Source organism: Anolis carolinensis, chromosome 6, assembly GCF_035594765.1.
Source record: "Anolis carolinensis isolate JA03-04 chromosome 6, rAnoCar3.1.pri, whole genome shotgun sequence".
Taxonomy (NCBI): Eukaryota; Metazoa; Chordata; class Lepidosauria; order Squamata; family Dactyloidae; genus Anolis; species Anolis carolinensis.
This window is the reverse complement of record NC_085846.1, coordinates 86,215,970-86,239,584: the sequence shown is the minus strand read 5'-3', so window position 1 is coordinate 86,239,584 and position 23,615 is coordinate 86,215,970. Positions and strand designations below refer to the sequence as shown.

At 36.8% G+C, this 23,615-nt stretch overlaps 1 protein-coding gene across 5 annotated transcripts in view; it reads left to right on the top strand.

Annotated features, from left to right (window-relative positions):
- hdac9 (histone deacetylase 9) overlaps positions 1–23,615 on the top strand; it is a 511,618-nt gene that overhangs the window by 267,261 nt on the left and 220,742 nt on the right. For all 5 annotated transcript variants that reach the window (XM_062957772.1, XM_062957771.1, XM_062957774.1 and 2 more), the window contains 4 exons: positions 2,042–2,154; positions 11,833–11,955; positions 13,838–14,045; positions 15,154–15,371. In XM_062957772.1, the coding sequence (XP_062813842.1) occupies positions 2,042–2,154; positions 11,833–11,955; positions 13,838–14,045; positions 15,154–15,371 (662 nt within the window). The remainder of the gene's footprint in view (positions 1–2,041; positions 2,155–11,832; positions 11,956–13,837; positions 14,046–15,153; positions 15,372–23,615) is intronic.

Below are 23,615 nucleotides of genomic sequence, written 5' to 3'. Positions count from 1 at the left end.
AGTAGCTGTAGATGGATTTTTAAAATTGATTTGTTTTAAGCAGGAAATGTTAACAAAAGTTTGTGGCATCCCAGACAGATGGATAATCAGTGGCCATCTTTATATATATATATATATATATATATATATATATATATATATATATATATATAAATCCACTTTCTTAAGATAAGTTTCATGACTGCTGATTGTGATAAGAAAGATTGAACATTTTGGTAGTGAAAAAAATTTAACTTCAAAGAAGAATGAAAATGTTAAGAATTTTTTTAAAAAAAGATTCTTCCTGACAGCTTTTGTATTAATATTTTGGAGTTGAAATTTTTATGTCTGAAAAAGGTATACTGTTTAAACATTCAGAATCATTTTTCCAGTGTAATAGAATGGTCTGCTAATAATTGTATGCATTTTAAGTTAACACAGGGCAGAAAATAGTTCTTTCCTCTGAAATGCAAAGCCATAGGAAAGGTCAATATTGTGTTTTGCTATCCTATTGAGTCAAGAGTGAAGAAACTTGGCTAGTGAAGTGTTGTGCATACTTATGCATGTCCTATTAAAATTATTTGAATTATGTTAGGCAGGTTTTACCTAAATCTCACAGATTTCAGTGGTCTAGTCTGAATACGATTAAATCTGGATTCATACCCAATTAATTTGTCAAACAAAGTGTGTATTTGTGAGCTTTTGTATTTGTGTATATCTGAAATATCAAAAATGTTGTGTGTATCTAAATTACATGCACACGAAACATGATGTATACAATGTGCCTGCCATAATGTACATATCAGTTTAACTCAGCACATGTAATAAATATTTTAAACAGAACCCTGTGATTTATTTATTGATAAGGACAGTCATTTAAAATGGGACTGTTCAAAAACTGTTAGAATTCTCACCCTCCAAGATTAATTGAAATCAACAGAAATCAATAGCAGACACCATTTTCACAGTAGCATGGATTTGAATTACCAGAAGGGATGAAATACAGTTTCCTATGGCTTCAAATGTTGAGCAAGAAATAGTCTCCATGTGTTGCCTTTTACATCCCACTTCTCCGGTGGTTAAATCCAACACAACTCTACTGACATTGCATTGGATTTCGGCCTAAGTCTTAAGTAGTTGTGTGGTTTTCTGCTTTCATGTCAAATACAGAAGTCCCGATCAATTTCACGTGTGTGCTGAAATAAAAGTACAAATGATTCTTTAAAATAACCTACAAAATCTAATGTTGCAGAAAGTTGGGTGGGGAAAAGGGTTAGTAGCTAAACCTCGGTTTAAATTGAAGTTGACTTACTTGTTTTCAGTGATATAGTTTGCGTCAGTTGTTGGATATATTGAGACATATTGTGCTTGGCCTCACATCTCTAAATTTGGGGATTATATCTTTTTATTTATTAAGAGTATTCAATTGTATTTTTGAATACTCTTCATAATTGTGTAATTTCAGAATATTGTAACAAAAGCTATCTCTTAGTCTAAACAAAACATGTAAAGTGTTTCGTATCAAAAAATTATGATGTAACCCTAACAATGCTCTATTGAGACTTTTAACATAGATTCTCTTAGAATTGACTGAGAGAGATGAAGTATTGTTTTTTAGTAACTCATATAAAGGCCAGCTCACAACTGAGTCCTCCAGGGGTTTATCCAAACAGCCTTGGAATGGCAGCAGGCCTCATGAATTGATGACATGTTATCTTGACCTTTGGGAGTCCAGTATCTCTATCACGCTGATCTCTCACAGAGGCAGCAGAGAATGCAGCCAAAGGTACTTCCTTTTCCTTTACTCATTAGGAACGCCCTTTCAATATCTTGCCTGCCACTGAGAAACTTGCTGTCTCTTCAGAGGGGGGAAATATTGCTGAAGTAGTAAACTATGACCTTTGTGTACTGGAAGTAATAAGAGGGAAATTCAATCTTGAAATGAATAAAGGAATACATTGTCCACCCAAAGTATTTGTCATAAGCTACATGCTGATGTTTTGTTTTGAGGGAGATAAAAGTAACTGATGTTTATCATTACTATCTTTATTTTTCTTCCCAGAATCATCAGTCAGTAGCAGTTCCCCTGGATCAGGTCCCAGTTCACCAAATAATGGTCCTACTGTAAATACAGATAAGGAAACCTCAGTGTTGACATCTAATTCCCAAACTGAGGTAAGAACAACCCCTCCTCCCTTTTGGATATATGGTCTCTATTTTACTATCAGAGCTGGCACAAGATTTCTATTTGTTCCACCTAAAATGTAAAGGATCACCTTTCTGCCAATTGTGTAGTCATCTGCCAAGTGTGGTGCCTTCACAATTGGCAGAAAGGTAACTTCAGCCTTCATCCAGGATTTTATATTCTGAATCCAGCACCATCAGGGGCATGAGGTTTTTGGACCACCTCCTTGGAGGAATATAGAGATGCCCTGAGGCATTGTGAGCAATTTCAATGGGGAAAAGGGAAGAACTCGCTCCATTCGCACCCACAACGTCACCTACTAGAAGATCTGATTACTCTTCTTCTTCCTGTGCACCATATGCCCCTGTTTTCTTCCTTTGCCTGGGTGAAACAGACATTGTGGCACACAAGAAGAAGAAAATGAGCCATATCCATAGAATAAATATAGTGGGGTGCAGAGGTGGCTCCTCCTCTTCCTCTGTGCTGGAAGTGTCTGTTTCGCTAGGGTAAAGGAAAGGAGGTTTTAGGCAAAATAGAAACACATGATACACCCACCTTCTGAACAGCTCACCTTCTGAGGGTGGACAACTATGTAAATATTTACATACCCTGTTTCCCCGAAAATAAGACATCCCCGGAAAATAAGACCTAGTAGAAATTTTGCTGAATTGCTAAATATAAGGCTTCCCCCCCGAAAGTAAGACCTCGCAAAGTTTTTGTTTGGAAGCATGCCCAGCGCCCACCAAACAAAACACCTTAGCATGCAGGATTGGTAAATATACATACTAGTTGTACATGGAAATAATGGTAGTAACAAGAAATTCTTGATAGGATTCACAGTTTGTCTGGTTATGTTGTTTTGTGATGACAACTACTGTACAGTATATAATAAATGTTCATTTTTTGTTCAACAATAAATGTGAATTCTTCTTCATGGAAAAATAAGACATCCCCTGAAAATAAGACCTAGAGCATCTTTGGGAGCAAAAATTAATATAAGACACTGTCTTATTTTCGGGGAAACACGGTTGCAGCCCCAACTTTGGGAGGCAGTGGCAGTGACACAGGCTCACAAATAATGAAAACTATAAGGTTGAAACCTGCGAAAGTGGAGGGACAGCTATATACAAGTTTAGACCTACAGGCCCATTCACATAACACAGAGAATTTTTGCTTTATTGTATGACAAAAACAGGCATATTATTACTCTGGAGTCAAACTTTTGTCTCCTGTACTATGCTGTAGGGATTTGGTGTCTTAGTTCCACTTTGGCTGCCATGACGAGAAATTATAGAACCTTGGACACTGCCATTTTTGGAGAGAGGTATTGAAAATTCTCTGCCAGACAGTACGAATGCCTCCCAAATAACAAAGCCCAAAATTCCATAGGCAGTGAACATTAATGAATAGCAGTGAAAATTAATAAATGTGTACCATGAAAGGACCCATAGTAGACATAGATTGAGTTGAAAATGGATTATGGAAAGCGAAACAGTAATAAAATTGCAACATATCAAACTATGGATGAACCACTCAACTCATGTTTTCAGTTTGCTAACTTTACTGTGTAATATGAGCCTTCAGTCCGAAGCCTAAGGTTGGAGATCATTAATGGGAAATATGTTGCTCTCAGGATGAGTAGAACTCTCATAAACAAAAAGCTTTGGAAGTGCTGTCTAGGGTTAGCAGTGGTTTTCAACCTAGGGTCCTCAAAAAAAAATTTGGTCTACAACTCCCAGAAATCCCAGCCAGTTTACCAGTTGTTAGGATTTCTGGGAGTTGAAGGCCAAAAACATTTGGGGAGCCCAGGTTGAGAACCACAGGGCTGATGGGTCTTGTAGTAACCCTGATGTAGATGTTGTATACTTCTCAATGGCATGTAAGATAGATCCAAGCAATGCCCAGATAAAATTTGGTATTTATTCACAAACTATTTGTCATAGATGTTTGAACCAACATTAAATATAACACTATTTAAAGAATAAATATTTATGGATTTTTCAGGCCTATGCAAGATTTCAGTTGTTGTTGGTAAGACTCTTGATAAATACTATGAAATTCCAGAATAACTGAGATACAGCCAGATCTGCATTGAACCCATTTAGTCTAAGTAACCTGGATTTAAGCCAGTTTAGTACTTTAACTTAAGTACTTTCAGTTGTGGTTCAGGCTGATAATTTCCTGCTGGTTAAATGTACTGTTTGTTATCCTGCAGTACTTAGTTTGAAGCAGTAAAATAATTTGTCTGGTTACTCTCTGGCAGCATATTCTAACAAGTGACTTATTTCCAATACAAATGTACTATTGCCTCCTTGTAATCTTACTATAGTGCAGCTGTGAGAGAAAACAATAATACTTTATTTTATAATTGCTATGTACAGAGAGTTAAACATTCATATATCTATGTCCTTATGGTATAGTTAAACATATTTCTTGCCAAGACACAGTCATTTTGGACACGTTTCAGTATAGCATGTGCTAAATGATGCAGACTATACCGTCTCCAGACTCTGAGAACAGTTGTATCAAAGATAACAAAAACCACCCTAGGTTTTGAGTTCAAATGGGTACTGATGAAATAAAAGTGACCTTGAAGGGTCAGTAGCTAAAGGGAAGAGGAAAATAACTTTCACAGATTTCATGGAGTACAGCAAATAAAAATATTTGAATTTATCAGCAGCCATAACTGGTTACGGAGAACTTCCTTTTGGCTCAGTTCAGAATCAGCTTGGTATTTACAAGGTTTTCTTGACAAGCATTTAGAGAAAGCTTCTTTGTTTTCAAGTTCTGACCCAGCTTTTAATGCTGGGACAGGTGTGTTATTAATGCAGTAATGGCCATTATTGTATTGGCCTATGGGAATTGTGCTTTAGCATTCATACATTCATCCATTTATACATTAGTCAGGTCCAGAAGTTACTTTTCTGTACTACAATTCCCAGAATCCCATGGTTAGCATAGCCATTGGGCATTCTGGCTGGGACTCCTGGGAGTTGAAATCAAAAGGTAACATTTCAAAGATCTGAGCATAGTATAGTTCTGTGACTTCTGGTAGGTTTTCTATAGTTGATGACAGTTTCATTGTTAGAGATGAAGATTTTTAGAATGTTGTGCCTTCATGTGTGAAGACTAGTAAGGGAAACAATACACTTCAGGGGATCTTTACTACTTATCACTATTGTCAAAAGTAAGAATATGGATTTGACAAATACAATGATTTCATATGGATCTAAATTATCCTACCTAGAACTGTTCCATTCAAATCAATTAGACTTGTTAGTTCTAAATAGCCCAAATCCCATTCATTTGAACAGATCTGCTCTGGGCAGGCCTAACACTGAATTTAATCTTTTGAAATGGCTGACTATATAATCTGTGAGAGTTGCATAATGTCTCTAAGCAATCATTATGACTTCATAGATAACTATTGTCCTTTGTAACTGGAATCCTACAACCAGTATTTCTAACTGAAACCCTGTACACTGCATAAGAAAAACCAAGAGTTTTGTTTAAAGTGCATAGCATTGTTGTCTAACCTAGCAATTATTGTGTCAGTTATGTTTCACTTCATTAATTCCTGTTGATTTCAGTAGAAATTATGTATGCATTATATAACCTATATAATCTTTGTTTTGTTTTGTTTTCGGGGGGTTTTAAGCCACATAAGGGAAAGTAATTTGTCAGATATAGGGCTAATGGGATAATTTCTTCAGGTCATTGGCAGGACAGTAACCTCCAAAGACTGGAAGACCCAGTTCAATCTCCGACAGTGACTTTTCCTAATAATGAATTAATTGTGTGTGTGAACTCTGATCCATGGGGCAGGCACATGACCTCTTCACACTGATAAGTAGCTTCTCTTTGGCCCAGAACAACCCCCATCCCCTAAAAGGCTACATTGATAGCTAACATGTGGTGGTTTTGACTCATAATCCTTTGCATAGGATTCCAGGAAGTTTGGATGGGGTAGAATTTCAAAATAGAGGCCAATCAATACAACAAAGTTGTCAGCTGAAAAAGCATTATTTGGACAATAATACATCAGGATGTGATGTGGTCATTATTTTTTAAAGAAGAAAACCTGTTCCATATTCCACTATATAGGGAGATATAATGGAATGTAATTTCTCTATACTTCTTCCAGACCTAAGCAATATCCTCTCTCTTTAGACTGCTTCATTGTAGCCTAATAACTTTGCTAAAATCTTGTTTGGTGCGAAGGGCAGATTTTTCAAAATGATGTTATTATTGGAGTTCAGAAAAAAATAATTTCTTTGTGTGAGAACTCAGCATTGTTTTACAACACTGTTTTAATGTGTATTAAAACTTTAGCCTGGACCATCATTAGCAATTGCTAGAATGCAACTTATTCATCATCATCATCACATCTCCATTAGAAATACCATGATACTGCACACTGTATTTTGAATTGCCCAGCTATGTTAGTTGTATACTTCTGAGTGTTTTAATTATTGGCTCTCATCTTTAAATGATACTTTACTCTTGAAAAATTCTTGAGTGGCAGTGGCAATCACATGATTTTGATGAACAGACTAGAGGAGATTGTGATAGTCAGTAGCTTATGATTATCAAAACACTTTTGCTATTTTCAAAGTTTCCATGTCTGTGTACAAGTTACATGTATTCACCTTATTGTTTTAATTCCTTTGTCCAATATGCATCTTATCTAACATCTGATGATAAACATTTTAGAGGAAACCTGTGCTTGGATGGGTGATACAAAGCATTGCCTCCACAGAAACAATTGATCTTTTATATAGAGGCAATTGAACACTAGGAAATAATAATAGCTAATCTATCAAAACCTTCTATTAAATGCATCAATACATGTGAAAGTGGGTAAAATATGTTTTAAAATGCACACATTGAGATAAAATGCATTAAGAAAAATACTTTGTGGGGAAAATATCTTCAAAATGCAGCTACCGTATATACTCAAATATAGGTTGATCTTATGGATAAGTCAAGGGGAGGATTTGGGGTCACAATTATGGATTTTGATATGGGTAAATCATCCCACAAAGGACCGTGGATATTTCAAAAGTCATTCTACAAAGAGGAAACGATCAATCCCAACTCAGGAATGTAGTCAACCCTGGCTGCCATTTGGATGCTGTCATTTTCACACCCAGGCATTCAAAAAGGTCAGAACCAGTGCCACAACAGGGAAAGTAGAGCGGGTTGGTGTTTCGTTTAGGTTCTTCCCATATAAACTAAGGTTCTGCCTTTGATCACTTTACTTAGAGAAAGGGGTGGTTCCTTTTTTGGTCACAGTTAAGCCACAGTACTCACACTGACCCCTCAATATATTGGCCCAGATGTTTGGGTTTGATTTTTTGACTAACATTGTTAGACTTATACATTAATATATAGGGTACTCATATTGTAAATATGCAAAACTGATGTAACCGAAAATAAATTACGTCCCCAGGGGAGTCACAACGTGATCTGTTCATGCAACCACTACTCTTTTCTCTTGCCATTCTCAAGCAGAAGTTGTCGCATTCCTGGCATGAGCACTCAAAGGTGCCTCTAATGGTATTTTGAAATTGGAGTTCAAAATGCCAGAACACACTTACAGCTCACTGGCAGGGATCTTAAGAGCTGAAACCGCTTTTTTCCATTTGTGGTTCCACTCAGAAATTTCACTCTGTCTGTAGTTACTTGATAGTTAATGTGTGGTCCTGCGGGCTGAAACATTTTTCCAAAGACAGTACACTGGATTCCAGTAGACTGTCTTTTGATGGTTTAAAGGTAACTAGACAATAAGGAGAATATTCATACACACAGTGGCTGCTGGTTTTCAAACTTTAGCTATCCAATCCATTATTCTTCAAAGACAAAGTGTTTCTAATAAGAGGTTTTTTTCAGTCCTGTTCTCCTCACAGGTCATAACCCAGGCTGAATTACTGTCTTGCTGTAACATAATAGCTCTGATGACATCATTTGTATATTGCGTTCAAATTTGAATAGGTATGTGCAGTTGTCATAGGAGCCTCTGGTGGCTCAGTGTGTTAAAGCGCTGAGCTGCTGAACTTGCAGACTGAAAGGTCCCAGGTTCAAACCCGGGGAGCGGAGTGAGCGCCCACTGTTAGCTCCAGCTTCTGCCAACCTAGCAGTTCGAAAACATGCAAATGTGAGTAGATCAATAGGTACCGCTCTGACGGGAAGGTAATGGCGTTCCATGGAGTCATGCTGGCCACATGACCTTGGAGGTGTCTACGGACAACGCCGGCTCTTCGGCTTAGAAATGGAGATGAGCACCAACCCCCAGAGTCGGACACGACTGGACTTAACGTCAGGGGAAACCTTTACCTTTACCTATGTGCAGTTGTCACTTGATAGAAAGTAAGGCTGGGAGAAAATTGTATTGCAGGGTATTTTGAATGGTTTTAGGGTTTTAAAAGTCAATTTTGAGAACTACACTGGTAGGAATTTATAGGATTGTACTGGACCTCGCAGGGAGCTTCATGAAGCCTTGCAGGCTACACAGCTCCAACTGTGAAGAAGTTGGGGAAGAATTCATCTGAAATTCTTCTCCAACCAGTCATATCTTTCTCAGAGCACATTGCTTCTTCAAAGCTACTTTGTCCATCAAAACGTCTCTTTGGCTCCTGATGTTCATGTGTTATGTGACACTGAGTGACAAAATGGTTGAAAAGTCACAGAATTTGCCTTTCCAGTCCTACAATAGAACAGTGATTTTCCTTGGTATGTTTCAGAATAGCTGCTAAGGAGCATTATTGGCAGTAGCAACAGTGACTCTTTCTGGCCACATTGAAAAAGAACCAGTTATGCATTTTTAAACATCTCAGTTAAATTATTTGCTGGATTTAAAAGCTACATTTAATGTCTTTAATCATTATTTTCTCATTCCTAATATTAAAAAGCTATCAGCATTAAAGAGGTTAGTTTTTTGAATGCTGAAGCTTGTTTCTGTGAGTCACCTTTCTTTGATGAGGAGACCACCTTTGAGTTCCATATATGCTACCTTGAATTCCAGAAGGAAGGAAGTTGACATATACTAAGATAAATAAATAGATATATAGTGATGATTAAAAAAAAACAGAACACTGTAAATAAGTTAGAAAAATGTTTCAGATTCTTCCTTTTTCGATTACTTAAAGTAACAGCAGTATCCTAGATGGCAATTTAGAATACTGTCTTAGATGAATGTCAACTATAATTGTATTCTTGATAGAAGATGTCTGGATCCATATAGGACATAAACTGCCTTTGTATAGAAAAGCAACCTTCTGACAATGTTATTGTCTATCACAGAAGGATGAAGTTAATGTTTATTAGAGTGGTTAACAAATATAATTTTATAAATGAATTGTCAAAATGTTTCTGCTATCATCAATTGATCAAATTCATTAAGTGTGTGTGTGTGTGTGTGTATCACTATGAATTGATCTCTTTTAATTATCACTTTTAAAATGCTTGTTCATCTGTATGTCTTTATGTCAATGATACAATAATAGAGGATCAAGCAAAAAACCAGCAAGTTACTGCTCTTATATATGCTATTGTAGAGGCTTTATTTTCAGTGTCAGGTCAATGGGACAAATCCAGCTTTTAATCACAAGCAGTCAATAAGGCAAATCCAGTTGTTAGTTACAAGTATAGTAGACCCTTAAAGTAGTGAAAATTTTGCAAGTCAACATCAACGAGTCTACTACTGTTTGGGAATAACAGTTGGATTTAGCCCTCCGTTCTTAGTAGTACGACACAATAGGATGAGATGATGATGATGATGATGATGATTATTATTATTATTATTATTATTATGCTAATGGACAAGATTGGAAAATTTGAATTCTGTTTATTTTTAATCAAATCAATTATAGTCCAATATAATGTCAGTACAAAGTAGAAGTAATCCAAAGTTTCCTGTAACATAAATGCTAAACCTTGATTTTGTGTGTTTCCTTTTCAGTTTAGCACAGTTCTGGGATTGAGGATGGATGACATCTATAGACTGCTCTGTTATTATGTCAGTGATAGGTTTAGTCTCCAAACAAACTATATGGGAAGGTTATGTTTTGGAATAACATCCTGTGTTTTTGTGCAGCCCAACTCTTTAGTGACAGTCTGAGGTTGCATTGTATTAACCTGAGGTATTTTCCAGCGTTAATTGATATCCCAGGTTTGTCGAGAGGAAAATCTACAGCTCCCCACAACATGCTTGACAAGTTATTATATTTATTTTAGTCAAAGCCTGAGTGCACAGATCCCGCATGGAGGTGGTCTATTATTGGAGTCCCATATGCTTTTTGTTTGGGAAGAAAGCAGTCACTGTGTCATACTGTTACAGAGGGTATTCTTTTTCAAGGATGTTGTTCCCTTGAGGACCATATCATGCCAGAGTTCCAAAGTCTAATAAGACCTTTTGTAGCTCTTATTGTGTAGAGAGGTCTGGAAGGGAGGCAACAGTTAAAAAACAAAAAAGAGAGGTAATTTAAGAAACTGTAGTAGACCACATGTTGAAGAACATGAATGTTAACAAAGAAAAGGGCAAGAGTAATTCTGCCATTATATTTGAAAAGGACCACAATCTCCAGACAGTTATAAAGGATATGATGAAAAATGCCATAATAATGCATGCACCCTCATGCATTTTATAAATGACTCCGCTAAATACTTAAATATTATAACATTTTAGTGAATTAATTTTCAACATTTTTGAAACATAGAAATATGTAGGAATGACAAGAGATTTGTTTACATAAGTTATAGTAACAGTAACACAATGTTGCATGTTGAATCCTTAAAAGGGTTGCAAAGTGAAGACAGTTATGTAGAAGGCATATCTCTTCTTTAGCCACTTTTTTAGAAAATGCAAAGAAAAGTTTACCCTTTATGACCCATCAACCAGTGTATAATACCCAGAAATTACTCTGTGTTCTCATTTGAGAACTATAATGTACAAATCATATTTTAATCATTACTAAGCCATTTTCTCTTCAAGTAGAATGTTAGCAGGGTGAGTGCGTACATCAATGCTCCGCAAGAAAAATAATTTTCTTTTACTGTGTATAACTGTGTTTTACTCTGTTTTAATATTATTTGCTGATGATATGTGTTTATGTATGTACAGTAGAGTCTCACTTATCCAGCACTCACTTATCCAACGTTCTGGATTATCCAACGCATTTTGTAGTCAATGTTTTCAAAACATCGTGATATTTTGGTGCTAAATTTGTAAATACAGTAATTACTACATAGCATTACTGCGTATTGAACTACTTTTTCTGTCAAATTCATTGTATAACATGATGTTTTGGTGCTCAATTTGTAAAATCATAACCTAATTTGATATTTAATAGGCTTTTCCCTCCTTATTATCCAACGTATTCACTTATCCAACATTCTGCCAGCCCGTTTATGTTGGATAAATGAGACTCTACTGTATTTTATTCTGTTTTATTGTGCCTATCTGGGCTTGGCCCCATGTTAGCCGCCCTGAGTCCCTGCGGAGAGATGAAGGTGGGGTATAAAAATAAAGTTATTGTTATTATTATTATTATTATTATTATTATTATTATTATTATTATTATTATTATTATTATTTCCCAGTTCAGGGAATCAACCTGCTTAGTCAACATATGACCATTTTACTTTGTTTTGTTTTATATTTTCCACAGCATTTGGTTCCACAGCAACACATTCTTATCAATGAAGAATCAATGAATTTGTTAAGTCTCTACACATCCCCTTCTTTGCCAAACATCACTTTAGGACTTCCAGCAGTACAACCACCACTCAGTGTAAGTTCATGGTTTAAAGAGTGTTTTCATTAGCTTTGCGAATGAATTAAGATCTACAACTTGAACATCCATGATCTGAAATGTTTGGTTTTCAATTTTGTAATACATGTGTTTTCATGTCTTTCAAATTTGTTTATGTTTTATATACACATAACACAACGATAACGTTATAAGTACTTTAAATACTTTTAAAATAAAATAAATAAAAGGACTGAATGAGGGCAAACAAATTGAAACTTAATCTAGACAAGACAGAAGTACTCCTGGACAATCTGAAGGCAGATCAGGGAATAGGGATCCAGCCTCTGCTGGATGAGGTTAAAACTATGGAGCTGAAGACCCAGCTCCATAGTTTGGATGTCCTCCTGAATTTACCTGTGGTGACCAGGAGGGCCTTTGATCTTGTTCCTTGAGAAGCAGGATCTGGTCATGGTGGTACATGCCTTAGTTCCATCCTGTCTAGATTACTGTACCGCACTCTACATGGGGTTGACTTTGAGAGTGTTCAGAAACTTTAGCTGGTCCAAAGGGCTGCAGCCATGTTGCGAACTGGGGCTAGCCACAGGGAGAGGATAACCCCCCTGTTACAGCAGTTCCACTGGAATGTACATCTTTTTTAGCCAAATGACAAAGAGGGTACATTTCGCCACTGTACATTACATTTGCCAGCACATACTTATTTGGTTTCAGAGTTTGAAAATTGAGGTGCACATTAGATTTGATGGCACATTAGACTAGAGTAAATGCAGATAATTTATGCATGAAAAAATATATGTATGAACCTGTGATACAGTGATTTTCCATCAAAAATTATAAAAACCTGTTTGCATTCTATGTTTTTAAACATCAGCTCCAAAATAAAACAATGCATCAGCTGTTACACCTTTAATGATTTTCACTTTGGCTGCATATTTTGTTGCTGGTGCTACCCATCTCAATCACATTCAACATTTTCTTCAATTATCTTTTATTTCTTATTTCTGTCAACCATATTGTCATTTTAAAGACTGCTGTAAGTAAGGAGTAGCTGGAAAGTGTTGGGAGAATGTGCACTTGGCAAAAAAGAAGAAGAATTTACTCCAGCTGCATTTGAGTTCCGTCACTCTAGTTCACCTCCTTTATTAATTTTGGAATTATGGTGAAAATATGCCATTTTCATCCAACTTGTAAAAATACTTGCACCTCCACTCATACGTGCTAGAAAGGACTTTTCTTTCCAAAAAGACATTACATTGAGCAATTATTTTGTACTTTTTATGACTGAACTTCGAATGTATTTAATTTTTGAGAATCCATGCTCTAGCTACTGAAAAGATTATAACCTTCATATGCACAAGAAGGTGAGCGATCTGCATCCTCCAGAGTCCTGTTTGTTGGTAGAGTAATGCCTTTCTCTGCTTTTGGTTCAGAAGGGACTCTTTGCCCACCACAAATGGAAAGTAGGGCATATAGTGTAGCAGTTTTTGAATCTTCAAGAATATAAGAAAAGCGCTAGAAAAGCAGGTAGCCAAACAAAAGCACAAGAGCAACTTCCAACTTTTATTTTGCTTCCTCGTCCTCCTTAATGGCAGAAACAAGTAGGCTTATTCTGGAGCAGGAGTGAGAAATTATTAGAGGCAACAGAGTTATGCTGGACCCTGAGGGACGTTGGAAGGGCAGATAAGCCACCTCATTGCATCCAACTGAAAAAAAAAGTTTTGTTTCTATGAGGGATGAATTCTTCATATTTTTGCTCAGAGGACAACTTCAGGATCACTTCTTACAGGGAATAAACCTTTCCTGGGTCCATCCTTAGTTTGTGATCATGAAATATTCCTAAGTAATTTGATGGATATGTTTCATCCTTTAGTTTTGGAATGAATTTTTTTTTTTGTTTATACAGGCATCTTCACCATTCAGAGAAAAACAGAAATGTGAGACCCAAGCAATCAGGCAAGGAGTGATCTTGCCTGGGCAGTACCGGGGCAGCATGTCGCCTTCAGCCCCTCAGCCTGTCATCCTAGAAGGGAAGCCAAACAGCAGTCATCAGGCTCTTCTCCAGCATTTGTTACTGAAGGAACAAATGAGGCAGCAAAAGCTTTTGGGTACAGGTAAAGATCAGTTTCTTTAAAGTGGAGATGTAATTATTTTCTAATTTATTCTTTAAAAAACAACAAATAATTTTTGCGGTTGCCTTCCTCCTGTGAAAGAGTTTTCAAAAAGTGCACAGAACATTATTCTTCTTGAACCCTACTATGAACAAAGTAGCAATTTTGCAAATAAAACAGTATTTTTGTGCAGTATATTTCTGCTTATATGGGTATTTTATGCAGGAAATGCTTTTTCTGCACAGACAGAAAATTTAGCAGAAAAAAATTGTAGAAAATAAAAACACTTATCTGTCCTGACTTCTCACAAAAATTTGAGAAATTTTGAATGTTTCTTGAATATTCATTCTATTCCTAGTCCAGAGGAATATTTTTCACTTACACTGAAGTGCATTTCCTGAATGTTTTAGAAGGCTGGGGCAGGACTTTATTCCACATGAGAATACTTTGTCAATGTAACAAAATCTTTAGAGTCTCAGACACAAGGAAATAATTAGAGCAACTCTGCTAATTAGCATGTACTTTATTTTCTGAATGTGGGAGCATATGCAAACATAACATCACTGATGTTGGAAAATGCCTAGTTATATTAAAGTAAAGGTAAAGTTTTCCCCTGATGTTAAGTCCAGTCATTTCCGACCCTGGGGGTTGGTGTTCATCTCCATTTCTAAGCCGAAGAGCCGGCGTTGTCCGTAGACACCTCCAAGGTCATGTGGCCGGCATGACTGCATGGAACCCCGTTACCTTCCCGCCGGAGCGGTACCTATTGATCTACTTACATTTGCATGTTTTTGAACTGCTAGGTTGGCAGAAGCTGGAGCTAACAGCGGGAGCTCACTCCGCTCCCCGGATTTGAACCTGCGACCTTTCGGTCTGCAAGTTCAGCAGCTCAGCGCTTTAACACACTGAGCCACCGGAGGCTCTGTTATATGCCTAGTTATAGAATAGCATTTAATTGCCATAAAGCTCAGAGACGCCCACTCTGGAATTCTTAGGTTTTTCCTTCAATGCACATATGTCTCTATGGCTTCCCCTCCCCAATAGAATATTATACAATTGTCTTAATAGTAATGTCTTTATATTTGATGAGTGGAGTGTCATTGGCTTTCAGGTACAGTGCCTCTTCATCCTCAGTCACCACTGGCAACAAAAGAAAGAGTCTCACCCAGCCTAAGAGTTGCACATAAATTGCCTCGACATCGGCCTCTAAATCGAACTCAGTCAGCTCCACTACCACAGAGTACCTTGGCTCAACTAGTCATTCAACAACAGCATCAACAGTTTCTAGAGAAGCAAAAACAGTACCAACAGCAGATCCACATGAACAAAGTAAGTCTGTGATTCATTACCTATTGTACAACAAATCTATAGCTATCTATCTATCTATTCACTGTTCAATAAGTCATACCTTTTTAAAAAAAACAATACTTTATTCAAAAATAGGATTGCTACATTGTATGCCAGAGACATTCCATAATTATCTTGCAGCAAATTGCAAGCATACACTATTTTTTCCAAATTTTTTGGTGACAGGAGCGACAATTCTCTCCGGTGTGAGAGAATTGATCGTTTGCAAGGATGTTGCCCAGGGGATGCCCAGATGTTTTGATGTTTTTACCATCCTTGTGGGAGGCTTCTCTCATGTCCCCGCATGAAGCTGGAGCTGATAAAGGGAGCTCATCCACGCATCATAATTTTCCATTATGATTGCATTGAAATGTAACCAGTTCAGATATACTATACCTTTGCTTGATAAACTGAGATGCAACCAAGGCTTCCTTCATATGTACAGAGTCTTTTCTTGTTCTTTCATAGTAATCATGAGTGCAATTTCCAATTAACTATCATTTTATATTTCATGTGGACCTTATCTGCTTAGGAAGAAGCTAGACTCTTCAAACTCTTCAAACATTTTTTCAGTCCTAACCTGTTCAGAGGTCCAAAGCTGGTTGCAATAGTTCTGCAGTTCAGATGAAAGGAGAAACTATGGTTAATTTGAAACATTCACATTGCATTTGGACATTGAAAAAGGAGGACATGGGAAGGAAGAAAGGAAGGCAGCAGTTTTAACTTTTAATATTCCTTCCTAATACCTTAACTACTCCAGTTCTGAAAATGTCAGTTCCAAAATATGGAAATGAAGTGGCACCATCATATGTGTAAATGGTGGTTGTGACTATTATATTAATTCCCACGTGCCCTTCAGTATGATTAACTATTGGAAAATGTAAAGCAGAGATACCTTTACAGAATGCTCCACATTTTATGCATTATTTTTGTGATATCTGCACCTATAAAACCCATTTTTGTCATTTAGATAATTAATAAGACTTCTATCAACATATATTGTTTTTCTCTCTTTATGGTTGAGGGTGTAATCTGCAATCACATGAAAGAATGAAATATGTAAAAGTGTGTTCATAGGTGAAACATTTCACTAGAGAACTGTTCCCCCATGGGGTGCTTATTCTTTGGAATCTCTTAAGAATTCCCAACCAAATTAGAAACACAACTTTGAGTTTAAGTTCATAGTTTGTACAGTGGTTTGGTTATTAAATCTCATCTTAATTAGGAAAAATGAAGACTAGAGAACTTCAAAGTTCAAAGCTGATCCTTGCATGTTAACCCCTCTCAACTTGGGTGTTTTGATTACTCAACTTGGACTCTACTTGGCTTTTCATTTACTATGTGTTCCATATGTTTAATCAAGATGGCATAGGTACATCTTGGAGCTTCCAGGTTTTCAAAATATTCCACCTTCTTGCAATTGTCTGAACAAAAGAAACCCTTTATTACTGATTGAAAGACAGGACCTCTGTGATTTATTTTCCGCCAGGGTATCCAGAATAAATACTGATTAGTAGCCTTCCAAGGTTTTTTTTTCTAAGAGTAAGCCAGCTTACCATCTTGCATTTTTCTTGACTTTTCATATACATTATTATTTCTTTTATAGTAGATCACTAACTCAAATGTGACCACACATTATTGGTCTTCCAAGCACCAGACAATATCCCTTGATTTTTTTAAGTTCCTGTCTGGCAGATTTATTTTGCCCCTGGTATGTTGACATTCATCTGATTGTAGGTCAGAAGTTTTGGAAGCCTGTTTTACAATTAAACCTAAAGTGGTTGAAAGATCCATTCTAGAAAAAAAATACTAATTTTAATAATGACATGTATTGTTTCCCCATGGGTGCGTATTACTCTCTGGAGAGTTCTTGTATCTCGATCCTTTACTTCACTTTAGAAAGTGAAATAAAATAAAATATATTAACCAAGATTAGATGTAGATTTAAGAAAACAAAGTAATTAAAAAACTTGGAGAAGTGAAATGTGTTTGCTTGGTGCTAGAAAGGCAATCATGGCTTCTGGTGAAGATTTTTGGGAATAAAATTCCACAAACAGGATGCTGCAATATTTCATTTTTGAATGTTGTATCTTAGATAGAAGGGCCATTTAGAGGAGGAAGAGGTTGAACTGGAAAATCTACCAATTTGAACAACTCCCTATGAAACGAAACAATGGACTTCTGCTCTCTTCTGGGGTTTGGTAGAAACTATCTATCATTGCAAATTTTCAAAAGCAAGCTAGTGCACAAGCAAGAATGAAAAATTCTCATTTATATAAAAATATTCTTTGTGTTGTCATATAAAAGTCACGTGAATACTTCAGAAAGCTTCATCTCTGGATCTATAAGGCCTCTGTAAGAACACCTCTGGAGTTTTCAGCCTTGCAAGATTATACGAATCAATCACATTCTTTCCTTTGATAGAGTTAATAAATTCCAGCTATAAGCCAACCCATGATCGGAGTGATAACGGTCAAAGCCAACATAGGCCAAAGGTAAAGATTTTTTCTAGATTGTTTCTACTATAAGAAGAAAGAAACAATCAACTGGACCGAGGAGTTTTCATGATTTCCTTGTAGTGAGAAAAGATCCCCCATGGTTTCTTCTGTCATTTGTCAGAGATCATGTTTTTGATGTGGGAAACAGTATACCTTCTCATTGGACTCTGAGCTTTATACCTATGGGATGCAATACGCTGACCTTCTCAAATCATTTTAGTTGAAATGCAAATTTTGACATCTCATCCAGAAGTCAGTGGAGAGTCTTGCCCTTGCTTTTGAAAAATGGATGTGTGGAAACCTGAACTGGGCTTTCCATTTAAGGATACTTTGTTGTTGCCAGATTTAATATAAGTCTGTCTAGATGACAGCTTGTTTCCTTGTAGAGACCTTTGATCACATTTTAGAACTCCATTCTTCCTAATAAAAGGGATAGGATGTCTGGCAACTCCAGTCAAACTAATTGTCATCGGAACAGAAAGACTGACTCTACAGCAGAACTCTTACTTTTTTTCACTCCTGTTAACTGTCTGTGCAAATATCTTAAAAGATGCCATTTCTACTCACACCATGTAAACCAGGTTATTGATATTAATCTAAAATAATTAAGAACATAAAAAGAGCTATAATGGATAGAACAAATGTGTATTTAGTTCAGAATTTTGTTCCCACATATGCCTGTGGGAAGTCACCATTTATTATTTTATTTAGAGTTAGCTTAGCTTTTAAGAGAAAGTCCTCTCAAGAAGACAAATGTAATAATAGCCAATAAATAAAAACAATAAAATTCAGCAATTAAACAAGAAAATACATTTGATACACATAATATTACACTATTCAAAGAAAATCTCATTAAAAGGTTGGGCCTTCAGAGTTTTCCTAAAGATCAGTGGAGCCCACAATGGGAGCTTATTCCATACTTATCAAGCCTACAAAAAATCACTTTTCCCTTAAATCCCTCAACCTATCTGCCATTTGCAGTGGATAAAAGACAAGAGGCTCTGCTTATGATAACCTACAAGTGTCAGTAACTTGATATGAGTGGTCCAAATTATTTAAGACTTTAAATTCTGCATTAGTCTCAAAAGCACATTAGTAATCAGCAATGGTGCAACTATATTAATGTCACATGAACTGACCACTCAGCCATTAGCAAAATGGGGCACCTGCGTTCTGCACCATATGAAATTCCCAAACTATCTTAAGACATAGTGCACATTGCAGTAGTCCAGTCTGGATGCCACCCAGTTATAAATAACTGAGGCAAGCTTAGCCCTCTCTAGATTGGGTCACATGTAGCCTACAGTGTTTAAAAACATACCTGGTCTCCTCAATTATGGCCAAGTCCAAGAACACTTCAAACTTCCCATTTGAAAGCTTTAGGCCACATGCATTTCTCTATCCAGTCTGATTGATTGTTTTACCTCTAATACCTCCAACTTGAATGGATTAAGTCTAAATTTACCCAGCCATGCATTCCAAGCCACTTTCATATGCTTGGATTAAGACCAACCTGTTCATCTTGATGCATTCCAAACCATTTTGAGATGCTGGCTCAAGAACTATACAACCTCTATCTGATCATTAGGTAGAAATCAGAGATATTATTGAGCATCATCATTGTGCCACTTCCATTCAAGCTTCTAAATGACTTCCCAGTCTGATGGTGATTTAAAATCTTAATGGGCAAGTTAGAAATCTGTGGCATATAATAGACCAATGATTATGGAGTGCAACAAAAATTTCCCAATATCACCTTGCTATTATTATTTTTATGTGATTTCAAGTTGATTCCAAAGGGGAGCCTATTCTAAGGTTTCGGTTGGTTTTTTTTTTTGGTGGGGAGTGGGCTTGCAGATCAGTTATTATTCTGAAAGAATATAAATCACCCAGGATCACTCAGTGGGTTTCCATAGCTTAGCATTGATTTGGACCCTGAGCTGCCAGTATACCAGTCTGCTACTACTTGCTGGCTCCTGAAAAACAGTGTTTTTCAGGAGCCAGTGTTCACTTAATAGAGAAAATATATCAGAAAGAATTTTACAGAGTTCTAACAAAGAAAATTGGGACTTTTGATTGGCTAGACAAACAATTCCTACCACAAGTGGTTAAATGTGTGGACAGATTTGTGTGTAATACTGGTTTTAGATAAACTATATAATATAAATTTTCTCTTAGGAAGTTTTTAATGCTTTTTGGATTAGTTTTTAGTCAGTATATAGTCAGACTTATCTCTGCACAGTTATTTTATGATGCTCCTTTTAGAGACCCTCCAAATGCTTTGTTCTTTGAAAGTCTGTGCAGCCATTTCATTTAAAGGCTCTCAGGAAATTATGGATTTTATGAAAGCTTACACTTTGAGAGAAATGCATGGAAAGAGTTGCTGTGGAGCTTGTGTTCTGTGGTGGCTTTATTTACTTACCATATTTCTATGTTGAGAGGAGCAGGTACTGTTGCCTTTTGAAGTTCCCTCTTGGTTAGACTAATTTCTCAAAATACTTCCTGTGCTGCTGCCACTGTTTACTTTAGCTAATGCATATTCCTTACAGTTTAATTTCCTGCAAACAAAAGCCATGAAATGGTTTAAGTTCCACTGGCTGGAAACTGTTCATTAAGTGATGTTTCAACTTTGAATAATGCCTACATAACTAGTTTTGAGAAGAACGATTTGTACAATTTGGATGTAGTCATTTGAAACAACTTTGCAAAATCACAATTAACGTACTTTCTTTCTCACTGTTGGATAGGGAACCAGTCATCTAGTTTTTGTGTAGTGTTTCATCTATTTTCAGTGTTTTTCTCTTGGAAATTTATCTTGATTGCTGTTAAATACACCACTCTAACAAGAGGATAGATTAGCTTCTATTGTTATTATAAAATTTCGATAGACATGGTCTTGACATAGTAGTAACATTTTAAAGTTGCATTCAAAGCTGTTTTAATTGTTTTACTTCAGCTGTGAAATAGAAGTGGAATAGAAATAAACACACATCATCATCACTATAGCATAAAATTAAGATTAAAAAATATGAAAAACTTTTTTTGTTTTTGTTTTTTTGTTTTGATAAAGACATATATCCATGTTTTCCTTATCTATATCTATAATAGAAGTCAGTGTTTGGATGTATGTATGTATGTATATTTGTATGTATGCGAGTATGTGGCAGCTTTCTGATTGGCTGCCACTTACACGGACAACTACGACCGCCACGAATGACGGATCTGAACCAAACGCGACACATTTAATCCCCATGACGCACTTTACGCCCTGGTGCCATTTGCGGGACGATGGACCATGGGTGATGGGATTTTTAGTACTTTCATTTGCTATGGCTCCCACAGGCCACTGCGACGCCCACCAGTGACGTAACTGGACCTAACTTGGCACACAGACCCCCATGAACCCCTTTCTGTTCTGGGGAGGATGGACGAAGTAGCTTTACTCATGTTTTGCTCTGGGAGTTGTAGTTCACCCTTATACAGAAAGCACTGAACCCAGCCAACTTCAGATCTGGACCAGACTTGGCACACAAGTTTCTCAAATGACCTGGGCACCACCGGGTCCCCAAGCTAGTAAAATATATATTGCATGTTGGATGTGGACACCATTCTTATGTGGAGCTAATTCAAGGTGTATTGTCAGCTTTGGGTTGAAACATTGTTACTGCCTCTGTCAGTAATTTTGTTCTGCATTTGACATCATAACTTTACATCATGCAAATTATTCAGTATTCCTTCAGAATAAATACTAGTGTTATGTCAAATTCTTAACATTGAGAAAATATTATTTTTGTATTGTTAATTGATATTAGAATGGTGGCTAGAAAAGAGGAGTTCCTAAAAAAGTGGGAGTGTAAAAGTTTTTACACCGAGAAACTATTCTCTCCAATGAGCTATGTACATCTATTTTAATAGCTATGGTCTGTGAGTCCTTTTGTGTAGTTCTCCAAAGCTCACCCACAGTCACAATAAAGAAATTCCGCCAACAATAATCATGCCCCCAGACATTTCCAAGCAGAGCAATTCTCAATTTTAGTTTTGATTCCCTACCCCTAAAACCATCTTGAAGGCACACAATAACAACCATCCTAATTAACTTGACTATCTTTTCAGCCAAAAGCAGGCCCACATTTCCCATTGAAATACTTTTGAGTTTATGTTGGTTAAAATTGTTCTTCATTTTAAATATTACATTGTTCTTTCAAAAAAAATTGGACTACAAATAATATATGTGCAGTGTGCATAGGAATCCATTCATTTTTATTCAAACTATAGTCCAGCCTCTCAACAGTCAGAGGGACAGTGAATTTAAAAAATTGAGAACCCCTGCTTTAGTACAATTGAAGAGGAGGTCCAGGAAGATGAAAAATTGGACTTTGTGGTCTTCATGGTTGCTCACTCCAGTATAGATGAATAGACAGATATTTTTTGGATATAGGTGAAACACATGCATACACATATATAATTCACACATACACACACATAATAGACAAGCTATACATGCAGATGCACACACACACCAAATGAATATTTGAATGGTATTTCTTTTGGAGCCTCCATACCAAAATCTCTTAAAAATTTTCCCACAATGTTACCAACACAGCATCATTCCAGAGTATTATGAGAAATATTAAATGACATCCATCTTGTCACCTTTGGCATGATCTCGCTGCCCATGCACTTGTCAGGTAGGACCAGCCATTGGATCTGTTGCTGCTGGAACAGCAACATCCATTTTCAGTTTAGTTGTTGCTCCTCTTTCCCCTGCTCTAGCTGCTGGGCCCTATTTCTGACAAAGATAAGACACCAGAAGAGATCCTGTGCAAGCCTAGTGCTGGGTGCCAAACCAAGAGAAACAGTTGCAAAAACGTCTTGGAAATGGATTTCCTAGTCATCCCTTATGTCATGTGAATTATCCAGGCTCATCAACAGCTTTTCCAGGCAAAACCCAAGCATGGATTCATGCCTCTGACTTTTTGCTTTTTCACATCTCTGTATCAAGATATCCAGCTTTCTAGCACAGCCTCACTAGCCTTGTTCCATGCAGTTCTCTAAGTCCAATTGTTCTTCCGTGTGCAAAAGTGACTATCTAGTTGCCAAGACGGAAACTCCATTGTCTGGTGGCTCGGCCCACTTAGTTCTAAGTGGTCTTCTTAACAATTTCTCTTGTGCTGGATGATTCCTGAAAGATTTACACTTTCACAGTTGTTAATGACTGTTAGAAGACCAATGAATGCATCCCCAATACCAATCCTCCTTCCCCCACTGCAGAAATGCTTTTTTAAAAAACGGCAGTTGTATTTTCCATGTCTGCCATATGTGTTTTATGATCTGGAGCTGGAAACATCTTGAGGCAAGTGCTTGGCAAGGAAGTATTTAGTTACATTCCGTGAAGTACAAATATTGTTATTTTTACATTCAATTTGGGATGTTAACTGGAATGTCATCTGAATTTCAGTGACTGCACCATAATGAAATGTTACACTTATGAAAAATAGATTTTTTAATGCACATGTATTTTTGCATTGATTTTTGTATGTTTGTGGGGGTGGGGAGGGTATCAACAGATTAATATACCCAGCTGCTATTAATGTGCTCTTTATATGCGCTAGCCCAGATGTCACACGAGGGTTGCAACATCTGCCTTATCAGCTCTGGAAGAATAGTGCTATAATGGATCACAAAAGAAAAAGAGCTCCTCACTTTGAACTTGAAAGCACGCAGAAGG